At 38.0% G+C, this 15,930-nt stretch overlaps 1 protein-coding gene across 1 annotated transcript in view; it reads left to right on the top strand.

Moving 5' to 3' along the window:
* tbc1d8b.L (TBC1 domain family member 8B L homeolog) overlaps positions 1-15,574 on the top strand; it is a 30,343-nt gene extending 14,769 nt beyond the window's left edge. Inside the window, exons 5-21 of the mRNA XM_018229915.2 lie at positions 1,471-1,711; positions 2,732-2,939; positions 4,284-4,448; positions 4,778-4,918; positions 5,599-5,749; positions 7,115-7,329; positions 7,973-8,090; positions 9,159-9,444; positions 10,064-10,193; positions 10,341-10,439; positions 10,875-10,943; positions 12,036-12,276; positions 12,365-12,430; positions 12,567-12,650; positions 12,794-12,850; positions 13,602-13,699; positions 13,836-15,574. Coding sequence (XP_018085404.1) covers positions 1,471-1,711; positions 2,732-2,939; positions 4,284-4,448; positions 4,778-4,918; positions 5,599-5,749; positions 7,115-7,329; positions 7,973-8,090; positions 9,159-9,444; positions 10,064-10,193; positions 10,341-10,439; positions 10,875-10,943; positions 12,036-12,276; positions 12,365-12,430; positions 12,567-12,650; positions 12,794-12,850; positions 13,602-13,699; positions 13,836-14,240 — 2,774 coding nt within the window. The 3' untranslated portion in view covers positions 14,241-15,574. The remainder of the gene's footprint in view (positions 1-1,470; positions 1,712-2,731; positions 2,940-4,283; positions 4,449-4,777; positions 4,919-5,598; positions 5,750-7,114; positions 7,330-7,972; positions 8,091-9,158; positions 9,445-10,063; positions 10,194-10,340; positions 10,440-10,874; positions 10,944-12,035; positions 12,277-12,364; positions 12,431-12,566; positions 12,651-12,793; positions 12,851-13,601; positions 13,700-13,835) is intronic.
* The last annotated feature ends 356 nt before the right edge of the window (positions 15,575-15,930 follow it).

The following is a 15,930-nucleotide window of genomic DNA, read 5'->3' as shown; positions in this document are numbered from 1 at the left end:
TAACCCTCGATATTCGAACGTCAAAGTAAAATCTTTCGACTTCGAATATCGAAGTCGAAGGATTTACTGATATTCCTACGATCGAAGGAATAATCGTTCGATCGAACGATTAAATCCTTTGATTCGAAGGATTTTAATCCATCGATCGAAGGATATTCCTTCGATCAGAAAATTGTTAGGAAGCCTATGGGGTCCTTCCCCATATACTAACATTGGCCTCGGTGGGTTTTAGGTGGCGAACTAGGGGGTCGAAGAATTTTTTAAAGAGACAATACGTCGACTATGGAATGGTCGAATAGTCGAACGATTTTTAGTTCGAATCGATCGATTCGAAGGTCGTAGTCGAAGGTCGAAGTAGCCCATTCGATGGTCGAAGTAGCCATATTCGACCGTTCGAAATTCAAACTATTTTTCCTCTATTCCTTCACTCGAACTAAGTAAATGGGCCCCCCTGTGTTGCCCTGCACTGGTAAAACTGATCAGTTTGCTTCAGAAACACTACTATAGTTCATAAACAAACTGCTGTGTAGCAATGGCGGAAATTGAAAAAAAGCTATATGGCACAGGATAAATAATGGATAACAGATAACACCATTATGTTCTACAGAACTTATCTGCTGTGTAACCTGAACCTTTTCAGCTTATTTATATAAACAATAGTAGTGTTTCTGGAGCAAACACAGCAGTTTTACTAGTGCAGGGAAACACTGCATTATATTTTTATTACTTTAAAACAATTTAATTTTTTGATGTAACTGGTCCTTTAACCTGTGCCAAATAGCCTTTTTTCGATTTCTGCCAATGCTACACAAACGTCTTGTTTATATAAACTATAGTAGTGTTTCTGAAGCAAACAGATCAGTTTTACCAGTAAAGGGCGACAGTATATAATATTTTCATTACTTTAAAACACTTTAATATTTTGGTGTAGCTGTTCCTTTAATCTTCTTCAGTGCCTGCAACAAAACAGCAGAAAATACCTTTGCAGTGGTTTGGGTATGAATCTCCACTGGCAAAGCATTTAAATTGTATTAGCACCAGAAATCACCTTCTACTGCATTTTCTGGTGCTTATGCGATTCAAATATTTCACAGCCGGTGATTTTCATTTGTTGCAGTACAAATCACTAAGGATTCGGGCTTAGGTGGATCAAGAACTGTCATAAAGAAGTACATGTTTGGTCTTTATGAAGTAGATATGTTGTAGTGACTGTTTTGCAAGCAGGAGTCCATTTTCCCATGGAATTATCTGTGTACTGATAATCTAATTATCTGACTCCCAAGGACCAAACATGGAGGACCTTCAATCTCCCTGTTTGCCATTTTTAGCTCAAGAAATAACAAAAACCATGTATTTTTCGTGATCATAACAATAGGCAAAAAGTACGATCAGCACAAGCCTTATTCATTGAGCTTATGTTGTTGAACAAGGGGAATATAAACTGATTATGTGCTTTATTTCTCTTCCAAGTTAAACTCATCATCTCATGGGATGAAATCTCCAGACTGGAGAAGACCTCCACAGTCCTGCTTACTGAGAGCATACATGTTTGCTGCCAGGGGGAGGATCACTACTTCTCTATGTTTCTGCACATAAATGAGACCTTCCTTCTGATGGAGCAGCTGGCTGACTACGCAGTAAGGAGACTGTTTGACAAGGAGACATTTGAAGATGACCCAGTACTGACCAATCCCTTGCAGATTACAAAGAGGTGAAAACTTTTTTGGTTTCTTTGGCTGGGAATAATTTTGCTTTACAGGCCTTTCACTTGTGTGTGCCAAAGAACCTATTTACACAGTTAACAACATTAAAAACCTAGACCCGGAGTTCAGTGATCCTCACACTGTGACAGTGGAAAACACAGCGGGAAGAGAGAGAGAGGTGACATAGAAATTCAAATAGTTCAATAACCACAGTTATGATTAAAAAAAAAATTATTATCTAGTGCACCATCTACATACTTAAATATTATATTATGGTGAAGTGGCCCCCAACCTACAACTGATACAGTGCATTTAAGGGGTTATCCACCTTCAGGTTGACTTTCAGCATGTTATAGAATGTTCCATTCTTAGCAACTTTTCCATTGGTCTTCATATTAGATATTCATAGTATTTGTCTTTTTCTCCTAACTTTTTCCAGCTTTACAGTGGGGGGGGGGGTCACTGATCCCTACAACCTAAAGCCTATTGCACTGTGAGGCTAAGTTTTATTATTAGAGAAACTTTTTGTTACTTATCGTTATGTTCAGGCCCTCTTCTCTTCATTTTCCAGTCTCTTATTCAATCCAGTGCCTGGTTGCTGGGTTTAATTGCTCCCTAGCATCCACATCACTGATGAAATTCAAAACTAGAGAGCTGCTCAACAAGAAGCTTACAAACCATACAAAATAAAAAATGAAGCCCCATTGCAAATCGTCACAGAATATCACACTCTGTGTCATAATAAAAGTACATTTAAAAGTGAACAACCCCTTTAAATATATCACAAACTGGCTGTTTTTTATCTGTCATGATTAAGGACTTGTCATATTGTTTTGATCATGGTATTTCTCTGGTCAGTGTTCCATTAGAGTGCTCTACTTTACTGTTGAATGGCAGGAAGGTGCCTTACTACCTAAAAATTACACCTAAAAGTTATACATTTTTATATTGATATTTATCTCAAAAGACGCTCAAGAAAGTATTTGCCTTCTTCTGTATCTCATAGTCCTGTTAATGATTTTATCTAGAGGTTTAGAGAGCAGAGCCCACAGCGAGCATTTCAGAACGTACTTCCGTCTGCCTAAGGAAGAAACGCTGAAAGAAGTCCACGAGTGCTTCCTTTGGATCCCATTCGCCCACCTTAACCCACTTGGGAAGATGTGTGTTTCTGAGAACTATGTTTGCTTTGCCAGCCATGATGGCAGTCTCTACAGCACCATAATCCCATTACGAGAGGTAAGTGGGGCTTATCGTTATGGGGAAATTACCCAAATTGTCTTTCATATTTTAGGATGCACTTAATAGTTTTTCTTCTGTATTTTCCAAGGGACAGTTTATCTTCAAATTAATAACACTATTATTACTATCATTTTTCATACTATAAAAAAGTTCTGTATGTTATAGATTGGCCTCATCTATTAAAAAGTAAGAAAAATACTAATAACATCCAGGTCTGAAACCAACAGGAGAAGAATTGGGGGTTGGTGAAAAGTTTACTTTCTACAAACCACCTGCCCTGCAGGCAGACCTGGATTTTATTCAGATAATACATTTGTCACATTTTTATTGTAATTGTTGCTTTTTACTGCTTCTATTTCTGCAGAGACCCTGTCCTATTAATTTTCTTTTCTGACCTCCAAACTATGTTAGGGTAAGTGGCACCCTGGGTAACGCATAGGAGCTAGAGAAATGCAGAACCATATATTAAAGGGGTGGTTCACCTTCAGGTTAACGTTTAGTATGTTATAGAATGGCCAATTCTAAGCAACTTTTTAATTGGTCTGCATTTTTTTTTATAGTTTATGAATTATTTGCCTTCTTCTGACTCTTTCTAGCTTTCAAAAGGGGGTCACTGCACTGCAAACTGGAGATCTGCTGAATAAAAAATGAAATAACTTAAAAAACACATAAAAAATTAAAACCAATTGCAAATTGGCTCAGAATATCGTTCCCTACATCATACTAAAACTTTACTCAAAGGTGAATAACCCCTTTAAATAACAAAAAAAAGACTGTTTGCAGTTTCTTTGAGAATACCATTATCTAGATCATGCCAAAAATGTATTTTGAGTTGAACTACACTTTTAATATTACTTCTTCTAAGGGAAGCAATATGGAAACTCACTGTGTGCAGCCATGCAGGCAGTTTATTTAAAGTAGAACTAAATATCTGTGGGATGCGATTTTTGGTAGGCACACCTCAGTGAGTCTTACCAGCTACCATCTACTTCATATCTGGCCTGAGTTTTGTGACCCTCTAGTCTAGTCTGATCAAGGACTCCACAGATTTCTTTGCATAACATCACCATTTTAATATAATGCAGCCCTCAAACATGTAGAATGACAAATGATTGTACATGTAAAATGTTAGACAGCACCGTTATAAAGCAACGGAAGAAGTCTGAAGGGGATTTATATAAAAAGGACAAAACTCTAGCAATAAAAAAGAGCAAACTGTCTAATGAACCTGCAATTCTGAATGGTTGTAAATAGACAAATCTGCCTTTACAGATATGCTCTTTCTTTTAATGCTAAAACAGAAATAAAGCAATGTGAAATGTGTGTTCTTCCTCTCTCCAGGTAGTTAGTATTGACAAATCAGATGCTGCAACCAGGGCCATAACTTTTAGTACGAAAGGAAAGAAAATGTTCCGATTTACTGATGCACGGGACTTTGATGCTCTGGTGGACAGACTGAGAGGCAGATGTACAGTAACAAGCCCACAGCATACTGTCTATACAGAGGTACTTCTTGAATAAGTTCATGGATATGCACATGTATAACTCTTGAAACATTTATTTGTCTTAACATATTTTTATTTATGATTTTAAATTGTTAAACCCTATTTAAAGTAAAATCTGTATCTTTTCCAGTGGAATTATATTCAGTATCTCTGTGGCATATGCATGAAAGTACAAATACAACCAAGAGCACATTGTCTATTTTGTAGTAGAGTATTTAATCTTATAGAATTTGATTAAAAAGGAACTTGTCACATTAGCCATAGGAACAATTGCCTCATATATTGTCAATATTCAATACGGTAACTGTGTGCCATTTTCTCGTTTCTCAGACTGCCAGCACAGAGGATCTGGAAGAGCTTCCTGAAGAGCATGCCATGGCAGAACAGAGAGGTACCAGAAAAACAGTCAGCACGGAAGCTCTAATGACAGTCTTTCATCCCCAAGATGCAGAAAACCTTGATACCAAAATGGTACTAACCTGGCATGTTTGCTTTCTAATCATGTGATATGATTTCTTGACTTCTCTGTTTTTGTAAGAGCTTAAAGGAACCGTTCAGTGTAAAAATAAAAACTGGGTAAATAGATGGGCTTTGCAAAATATTTTTTTTTTAATATAGTTCGTTAGCGTGAAATGTAATCTATAAAGACTTGGATGACTGGATGTCTAAAATAATAGCCAGAACCCAACTTCCTGCTTTTCAGGTCTCTAACTCTGAGTTAGTCAGCGACTTGAAGGGAGGCCACAGTGAGTTTGCAATTGATCCTTAGCATTCAGCTCAGATTTAAAAGCAACAGTTTTGACTCATGCGGCCCCCCTCAAGTCACTGATTGGTTAGTGCCTGGTAACTAATCAGTGGAAACCAAGAGAGCAGGAAGTAGTTTTCTGGCTATTATGACAGACATCCAGCCTTTATACATTATATTTTTGGCTAACTAACTATATTAGAAACATTATTTATTTTGCACAGCCTATCTATTTACCCAGTTTTTATTTTTATACTGAACAATTCCTTTAAGAGATTTTATTGCGGATGTTTTCCAGAAAAAACACCATATTTATCTTTCTATCTATAACAAACATTTAATGGCTAAGTGTTCAGAGCTTTTGTGTACGACTTGCTACAATGCTTATGTCTGTAACTGTTCACAGTTAAAAGAGAAAATGAAGGAGCAGACCTGGAAAATTCTGTTCACGGAGTGTGGCCGCGGCGTCAGCATGTTTCGTACCAGAAAGACGCGAAATTTGGTTGTTAGGGGCATTCCAGAGACATTAAAAGGAGAATTGTGGCTACTTTTCTCAGGTCAGTCTTCGGTTTCATTTGTTGTGCATGATGCGAGATCTGTAAAAAGTTGTTACCTCATGTAATAATTGTAGATGTTGGTGGAAAAGGAAAATATCATCTTTAGCAGCTGAGGTTTTGGATTAAAGGATAAGTACAGCCTAAAAATGAATATGGCTTAAAATGCCATATTTTAAATAATTAATTTATTGCACCAGCCTAAAGTTTCAGCGTCTCAGTAGCAGCAATGATCCAGTACCTCAAACTTGTTACAGGGGGTCACCATCTTGGAAAGTGTCTGTGACACTCACATGCTCCGTGGGCTCTGAGCGGCTGTTGAGAAGCTTAGGGGTTGTTGCAAATTTACAAGCAAAAATGAGGTTGGCCTGTAATAAAAGTTGATGCTACAAGGCTGATTATTAAGTTCTGATGCTAGTTGCACTGGTTTTTGTGTTGCCGTGTAGTAATTATCTGTATCTATGTGTACTGTTCTAAGCTCAGTAAGTGACAGCAGCACAGAGCATGTGTAGTGAATCATTAGAAAAGAAGATGGGAGCTACTGGGGCATCTTTGGATATGCATATCTTCACTGCTTAAGGGCTGTGGTTGCCTCGGGCTGGTACAGAAGCCCAAAACATAATGTACAACATTTCTAGCTACTTCTTTAGTTAGGCTTTAGTTCTTAGTTCTCCTTTAACTTTCCTTGAGGAATGTACCTTAATAAGGCCATGCTCTTACAGACATTCATTACCACCGGTATGTTTCCATAATATTCACTGGGATGCACCAAATCCACTATTTTAGGATTCGGCCAAATACCGAACTGAATCCAAACCCTAATTTACATATGGAAATGAGGGACAATTTTTTTGACTTGCCTGTTGATGTGACGAAAAGTCATGTGATTTTTTTGGATTTGATAGCCTTAACCTTTAAATTAAATAATTTAATTGCTAAGGAATTAAGAAGTTTGATTGCTTAATGAGTTAAGGATAATTTAGATGCCTAAAAGATAATGCAGTCTGCAAACTGCATCAAAATTATTTTTATCCATGCAGTTTAAGGATTTTATATGTTCTCTTTAAAGGAGGTGATTTGACAATTAATAAGTTGACAAGTATTTTCCTGACAATAGACAAGCTCTATAGAATGAAGCGTACTAGTATTGGGGGAGAAGGTGGCATGTTTGTCCCTAGGCAATAGTTTGGGTATAAAAATGAACTGCAAATATATTGTCAAAACAACATTACATTTAAACAGAAAATGGTATTAAATTAACATTGTGTCCAGTCTGTTGTAACTTTGTGTGCAAGTGATACTTCCCTTTTAACTGTATTAAATGTGGAAGTTCCTGATGACTAATGTATTCCCAATAAAAATAAACAGGTGCTGTTAATGACATGGCAGCTAACCCTGGTTACTACACTGAAATTGTGGAAAAGTCCTTAGGTACATGCACTTTGGCTACTGATGAGATTGAAAGAGACCTGCGCAGATCCTTGCCAGAGCACCCAGCATTTCAGAGTGATACCGGCATCTCTGCGCTGAGGAGGGTACTGACAGCATATGCGTACCGAAACCCCAAAATTGGATATTGTCAGGTCAGCTGAATTTCTTAAGTGTTGATAAATAAAAAAGCAGTCTTTTCTAGCTGTATCTGAACCTGTTATCATAATGTATCAACCAACGCAACGCAGTGCAAGAAGATTATTTTGTTTTGTTTGCAGTGATTTGTCAACAGCCAGTGTCGGCCTATGTTATGTCGCAATTAACTTTTCAGATCTCTCCAAGCTCAAAGGATGAGTAGTTGGGGCCTTGTGACTTAAATGCATATCCACATATAGGGGGTTATGTAATAAAAGGCACTAGTTTGCCATGGGACAGTAACCCATAGCAACCAATCAGCAGGTAGCATTTATTGGTCACCTGTTTAAATGCAAACTTCTTATTGGTTGCTATGGGCTACTGCTCCTGGGCAAACTTAGTGCCTTTTATTACATTTGGGGCCTGTCAATTAATTGCTGTGGATCAGAATGTTAGAATCCCTGAATTCATAAAAAAAACACCTGACACAATTTTGGGAGATTTTTGCGAAACAGCAACAAATCGCCAAAATGCATTGAAGTCTATGGGCGTCAAATTTTTCTTGTTGTGTAGTGAAGAGCGTCAATTTTTTTTGTCATTTTGCGACTAAACTTTTCGCTCATCACTTCCTGACACGTTTCCTCTGTTTTGTGACTGCAGGCAATGAACATTCTCACTTCAGTTTTACTGCTATATGCCAAAGAAGAGGAGGCATTTTGGCTCCTTGTTGCGGTTTGTGAAAGAATGCTTCCAGATTATTTCAACCGGAGAATCATTGGTAAGAGCTGCAGTTTAACTAGGACTGAGTAGGCGTTTGATAGCCTGTGTATATAATGCTGGTTTTGTAAGCTACTATAATACCCCGCATTCCTACACATACTGTACATTCATTTACCACCATGTACCTAACAAAATCTCCCTTTCTGTAAAAGTAAGATTTAAGAGGGGTTAAGTAGAAGTGCAAAAAGGGGCTACGTCCGTTATCTTGCTGTTATCTTACATTAAAGAATGAATGTGAAATGTTGCCTTCCTGATATTACAGTGTAATCTATCAAAAGGGGATTGTTCTCTGTTTAATGTTTCTTGTTGCAACTGCAAGTACAAAGGACATGGAAGCAAAAGTGTGATTCTTATTGGAAGGTCCTTCTGCGGTTACTGGGTTGCTAGAGGAAAGTTGTTCAGTAATACAACACTTAGTTTTGCTGGTCTGCAGCTCCCAGCATACACAAGTTGGAATTCCATCTCTTGAGGCACAGGGAGTCAACCTCAGAATAGAGTCCTGTGCGCAACCAATTTCAAGACCCAAAACTGCCTTATCCGCAACCCGACCCACAACCTGCCGACCACCATCAAACAGGAAGTGATGGTGCTGCAAACCGGAAGTGATGTCATCAAAAGTGGGCATGGACAGAAACAAGTTTTGTAAAACTTTAAAAGGAGTAAAATATAGACAATATTACATAAGATAAGAAATTTAGATGCGACCCGCGGCTATAACCGCACCTGAAAATCTTTCCCTCATTCCACAGGATGCCCGTTTTTTGCTGGTAACCCACGGGTACCCGACCCGCTGCAGGACTCTACCTCAGAATGTGTTCTCTTGATCCACATCACATCCATGTCCTGTTGTAATCAAATTGTTTCTGAATTTCTTTATGGTGTTACATTGTGCTGCCACAAAACCTTAGCAGATAAATACTGTATCTACTTCCCTTTGCAGAAAGTTGATCTCCATTTCTCAGCATCCTTATGATGACTACAGTTGTCAAGGGTTTGGGAAACCAGATTTTAAAGACATATGACATGATTCATGTATGAATATCAAATCTTTCTTGTTTTGTTGTAGGAGCCCTGGTGGATCAGGCAGTGTTTGAGGAGCTCATCAAAGAGTATTTGCCCCAGCTGACTAACCACATGACAGACATCACATTCTTCTCCTCTGTTTCCCTTTCATGGTTTCTGACCCTCTTTATCAGCGTCTTGCCCATTGAAAGTGCTGTCAACGTTGTAGATTGCTTCTTCTATGATGGGATCAAGGCCATTCTGCAACTAGGGTTGGTTGTGCTGGACTTCAACATGGAAAAGCTTCTGGCTTGCAAAGATGACTCTGAGGCTGTCACTATTCTTAACAGGTAGAGGTGTAAAGTAACAATTATTACAATGCACTGGTATTGATGAGTTGAAGTTGGAAATGGCATAATGTAGAACATATTCATAGTAACGCGTGCTTCCACACTGAGGTAATATGGGTGCAATTCGAATATGCCATTCTCTGGCTTGATGTCTTTATTTCAGATGCATATAAATATATTTTTCTTAGATGACAGTGGCACTTTGTTTCATTTTGGCTAAAAATTTGTGTAAATTGAAGCCGAAAAACTGCTCTTGTGTTTAAGTGGAGGTTCGCTGTTAAATGTTACAAATATACCTATTCTAAGCAAGTTTTCATGTGGATTTTGTTAAGTAGCCTTCCTTTTCTGCTTATTTTTATTTTAAGGTAACATTTTATTTTAATTTATCCTTCCTTTTCTGATTACCTGCCTTTAGGTATAAGCGGTATCTGCTTTCGGCTTTCAACGACCAAAATAAACTAACTGCCAATGAAGATTCAAGTCTATTGAATTGTTATTCTTATTTTTGTTGATTACATTTAAATTCATCCCACCTCCGTTCAGCTTCCTTTCAGGCAACAAAGCACCTGCTTGGTTGTTACTGTGAACTGGTGATTCAATGTGAATTATTTTCTGGCAGGTTTTTCAATAATGTTGTTAACAAGGACAGCCCATTGCCCTCATCTGTACAGCAAGCACCCACTGGAGCAGAGGGGAAACAAACTGGTACCAAAGTAGATATTACGGATCTAATCAAAGAAGCAAATGAGGTAAGTATGTATATTGTTGTGTTGCTTTGAGCCTTGTATTTTTTTCTCTGGTTGTGATCCTGTTTGTGTAGAACCAAAACAACTAATGGTCAGTTATTTAGATGTGGCATAAATGAAACTAAAGGACTGTTATTGTTGCCCATGCAGAAGTTTGGTGCAATCCGCTATGAAGATGTGGAAAGCATGCGCAGCAGGAACCGGCTGTATGTGATACAAACGTTAGAGACCACAACTAAACAGAATGTGGTGAGTAACTCTAAAAACAATGCATACAGCTCATTGCCTAAGAATAACGTTGCTGTGCGTTGTGATACTGGTTGCTCAAGTGTTAGGAGATGCTTCCTGCATCCTCAAAAAGGGACTGAAATGGTCTGAAAGCTCACTGTGTTTATCATCTTTGTTAGGCAATAAAGCTATAATCCATAATGTATTCCCCAAATGTTCACATTTACACCAATTTTATTATGTTTGATTCATGATGTGTTACACCATAACTGCATCAGTAGCTTTATATTTTGTCCAGCCACCATCAGGAAAGAACTGCAGAGGGCACTCCTTTTACACATTCATGATATTAGAATGTACTACTGCAAATACCATGAAAACAAAAAAATATTTAGTAGTCTAATTTTTTGTGTGTTTTTTCTTTGCCATACAAAGTTTTTTTATGTTTTTCTGCAGGTCCGGGTTGTGTTGCAAGATGTCAAATTTAGCCCAGCTGATCTGGAAGAGCTTTATTATTTGTTTAAGGTATTCTAATCTGAAGCTTAAAAACAATTAAAAATAAATGAAAATCCGCTTGCAGTGCCATTTCTTTGCATGTAGTTCTTTTGTAATGAGCTTTGGCTGTGACTAGATTTACCATCAGTGATTTATTTGCTGGTGGATGACCATTTTTTCAATGCTGCTAGAGACAGTGCTAGTAAACATATGTACAGTATTTCATAACGTATGCAGTTTCTGCTTAACAAACTAGAATCATGGCCGTGGGCTCTGTTATAAGAGCAGTAGGTTACTTCCACTTCATTATAATTTTCTCTTTTCTTAAGATACAATACAACTCATTATCCCGTGGTATGTTCAAAAGGAGAGATTCACCAGATCATCTGTATGTAAGGTTATAAGCTAGGGCAATAATGTGGTTCATTTGCACTTACCCTTGTTAAAGCATTTGGGTCTACCCACTGATGTCTCTCGGGTCAAGCAGAATCTGTTAAAGGAGAGGAACGTTACTGAATCGGTTTATTGCCAATAGATTAGCCACAATAGTGAAAGCTATAAGACTATACTTATTCTGCAGAATGCTTTACCATACCTGGGTAAAAAGCTCTAGAAGCTCTCTCAGTTTGTCTAGGATAGCAGCTGCAATATTAGCTTGGTGTGACATCACTGTCTGAGTCTCTCCCCTCATAGCTCTGGGCTCAGATTACATCAGGGAGAGGAGGAGGGAGGGGGGAAAAGGGAGGGGGAGAGAGGAGCAAACTGGGCATGCTCAAGCCCTAGCCCTGGAGGTTTAAGCCGAAAACAGGAAGTCAAACAGGATACAGAAGCCCATGTGTACACAATAGAATGAAAGAAATGCAGTGTTTCTTTTGACAGAGGACTCAGAGAACAGCATTACTTTGAGGGTTTACTGGTGTATTTATGTAGTCCTTTCTGATAAAGCTTACTTAATTTTAGCCTTTCCTTCTCCTTTAAGAAACTTCATCTGTATTAGCCCACTGTGGCAGATTCTATACGGGATCTTTCCATATGATTAGGTATTGAGAATGTCTTTCTTTCAGATTCATAGAATCATTTCCTATGTCCTGTGTCATAGATTGGTCTTGTTTTGTTTTACAGAGAGAACACTTTCTGTCTTGTTATTGGAATGTAAACAGCAGCATACTCTGTCACCACGACCCCAGTTTACCCTATCTAGAGCAGTACCATATAAACTGCCAGCAGTTCCGGACTCTCTACCATCTACTTTGCCCGTGGGCATATTCTGCTAATGCCGACTCTTTGGCTTTGTGGACCTTCCGCCTGTTAGATGAAAACTTGGATGGACTCATCAATTTTAAAGAGTTTGCTTTTGCATTTGGTGAATACAGTAAACATTATATTCTGCATTATGCATTTAGTCTTTTCCCTTGATTATGTTTAACTCTGCCTTTTTATTTATTCCATAGATGTCATGTACAACAGAAGTTTTACAGATAGACTCAAACTGCTCTTTAAAATTCACATACCTCCAGGTTAGTATGTGGACTGGATTATTGACCATTCTGTTGACTAAACCTACGCAAATGCTTTTTCTGCAATAGCCCACAACATGGAATAACCATACATGCTGCTTGTTGCATCGTTATATCAGTACTTTTTCATTTTTAGCTTTTACTGAAGTGGGATCCATGAGCCCTTCAGAGGAAGCCAAGCTTTCCAAAGAAGACCTGATGCATTTCAGCAATCTCCATGGTAAGAAACATACATAATACACACACACTGATCATCCAATGATTTACACTTAAAGGTTATTAAAATTTTATCCCACGTGTGTGAAGCAAACCCTTGTTTTTACTGTTTGTATTTATTGAAATTTAAATTTTCTTCTCCTAAAGTAACATCTCCAAAAGAAAAACTCAATCCAGAAGTCCAGACTAAAAGCCCCGAAAAAGGTACTTTTTTTTTATCCGTATGTAGTTACTACAAGACTCCATGGTACCTTTCCACTGTACCCTATAGATAAAACTAATGAGTATATTTTTTATGATTCATATTTTTATTTGTGTGGTTACTATTAGTTCAGATTTGACCTTATTGTTACTGATTTATGGTAATGTGAAAATTATTTCTACCAATTTGCCAGTTCCTTGAATATTAGCATTTTGTTAAAATCAACGATATGCTTATCATGTTTCAGGGACTTCATGAATTAGTCGGGTGTGTTTATATCTATCAATGGAGCTAACTTTGAACTTGGCTATGTCAGAGACTGCTAATTGCATAATAATTTAGAAAGTTTGGGCTGCATGGTGCACAGTAAAGCATGAAAAAGGTAACAGGTCCTTGATCGGGGAATCTTTACATGCTTAACCCTTTAGTTGTGTGAGACAAGTGACACTACAATTCCATCAGTCACTTGGCAGGAAAAAGCATATAAAGAGCTTATTAGCATTAGTAGAACAACAGAGCGAATAAAGACTACGGTTTTGCCCATTATTTCCCAATTGGTCCACCAGCACATTATATATATACCATGCACTGTCAATGACTTTTTATGGTTTCAGCCATTATATTGAAGAACCCCCATCCTGTATTGTTCTTCCTGGACGCTACAAGTTTACAAACCTTGTCAGATCGATCTTTCCAAATTATCAATAATGTAGAAGTGCATGTTGCAGTCATTTTTTCATCTTAACTCTTTAGGCAGGGGAAAGATTGATATTCAGGCCTATCTGAAACAATGGCAAGATGAACTGGCACGGAAAGAAGAAAGCATAAAAGACTTGCCAAGAATAAACCAGGTGAGGGGAAATCACTAAACTTTATCTGCTCTGTCTTGCCTTTTTTGCCACTTTATATTTTATTTGCCTAAAACCCTCCTTGTTCTCTTTAGGTAAGCAAGTTCACCCTGAGAATTTATTATTCTTTCTTTATTAGACCCAGTTCATACACTTTTCCAAGACACTTTACAACTTATTTCATGGAGATCCTGAAGAAGAACTGTTATATCGGGCGATTGCTGCAGTGACCAACCTACTCCTTCGAATGGAAGAAGTTGGAAGAAAATTACACATCCCCTCTTCACCTTGCAAGAGCCCAGCACAAGAGCCATGCACAGATACCAGGGAAATCACTCAGGGGGCAGATTCTTCAGAGCCAACCGAAAACACTGTTCTGCAGCCTTCCAAAGAGAACACTGAATGGTCTTTTGCTTTTGAACAGATCCTTGCATCCCTGCTAAATGAGCCATCCCTTGTGAGATTCTTTGAGAAAACTACAGACCTAAAGTCCAAGCTAGAGAATGCTAGGTCCTCACAAGTACGAGCCAGCAACAGGGTGTAAGTGTGGGATTTTATAACCTGTTGGGCAACAGATACCTAGTACCTAGATACCTAGCACAATGTGCTAGAAAGGAGATTAAGAAAGGCTTATTTATTAACACTGGGAAATTTGCACATTGCCAGGAACCCTTCATAATCAACCAATGATAAAGTTTTTCAGCCTGCTGCAGGTAGAACAATGAAAACAATTATTGATTGCAATGGGTTACTGCCCAGATGTAAATGTGCCCTCTGTTGATAAATAAGCCCCAATGCTAATAGAAGCTGGCAGTAATGAAAGAATATTGATATTAACAGATGTTTGCAAACATTTCATAGCTCTAATTGCTTTCATAACTTAGTGCTGATGGCTGATCACAAGCACCTTTTGTACCCTTAAATGCCTTGTTACAGAGGCAACAAATACCACTATTCAGCATGACCATGACCAGGTATTACTAGATCATTAAAGACCATCCATGCCTTCAGGGATTAGTTTATAAAGAAATAAGAAACACTGTAAAAAGAAGCACCTCCCTTCATCAGATTGCCTCCATGTTTCTGTTTTATATACAGGTGGTTAAACTGCATGGGTAATATTATTAGCTGCCTTCCTCTCTTTCACAATTGCTCTGACAGATAAAAGATGTGTGATCAATTATATGGTTAATGTACATGTAATTTCACTGTCCTGTTTAGTGCAATAAATAGAACACTAATCATAATTTAAAAGAATGGGCAGAATGCCGGTACAACACAAGCTTGATCTATTTAGCTTATGTTGAACATAATTGTGTATTGCCCCATTAAATACATAGACTTATTCCTCCCAAACCATGCACCCCAAAGCCTTTCTTGAGGATAAAGGGAACTATAATTATTTACAATCCCCAACAATTGAAAGGCAAAAGTCTTAACTCCCATGGCCAATCACTGATGTCTCAGATTTTACCTCTATCTTGTAAATACAGTGGATATATTAGAGTATATGCTAAAAGGATGCAGATAAGGGAAACTAGCTGCTGTGCTAATAGATGGACGGACCCTCCTTCTTCCTACAATACAGATACAGCTGATTTTGTCAGAGGAAGGATAAAGTCTATATAATAGTACTTAAAGGGGCAGCATGCCACCTTGTTATAAAAAAGCATGTTCATCACAAACTCTATTGATTGTACAAGGGGGTGTACTGCACCTTGTAAATAGAAAATAGTGATAGTTTCCCTTTCAGACCACTAGGATTTTTATTATTAAGAGTACTTTTTCTCATTCTTGATTTTTGTTTTGTATTTCAAAAAAAAAAAAAATACCAAACAAACTGTACATTTTCTGACATGAAGTTTACCATGGCCCCTTCCATACGAGTTCTGATAACAAGGGAACGGTTTCTCTCCAACCTAGCAGACCCCTAGAACCGGTGATTTGTTCTATAATGTATACATAATTTGTTATTAACAGCCCATTTTATTCCTTGAATTAACCTTATTGCAGGTTAAAAAAGCACAAGTCTAAGGCTACTTAGGAGAGACTTCTCTTTGTTGTGCCCCTAATGTAGCTTGCTTCTGTCTGATGCAACAGGCTGACACTCACTGTAGCAGCTCTCCTGATGGGCTGTGAGGTTGTCTATAGAGTGTCACTCGTACAGTTGATTGCTGTGGGGGGACACAATATGCAGAACTAGTGGCATAATGGAAAAAGAGATTTTTCTTGTA

The sequence above is a fragment of the Xenopus laevis genome, chromosome 8L (genome assembly GCF_017654675.1).
Source record: "Xenopus laevis strain J_2021 chromosome 8L, Xenopus_laevis_v10.1, whole genome shotgun sequence".
Taxonomy (NCBI): Eukaryota; Metazoa; Chordata; class Amphibia; order Anura; family Pipidae; genus Xenopus; species Xenopus laevis.
The sequence above is the reverse complement of the archived record's forward strand: the minus strand, read 5'-3'. Positions and strand labels throughout refer to the sequence as shown.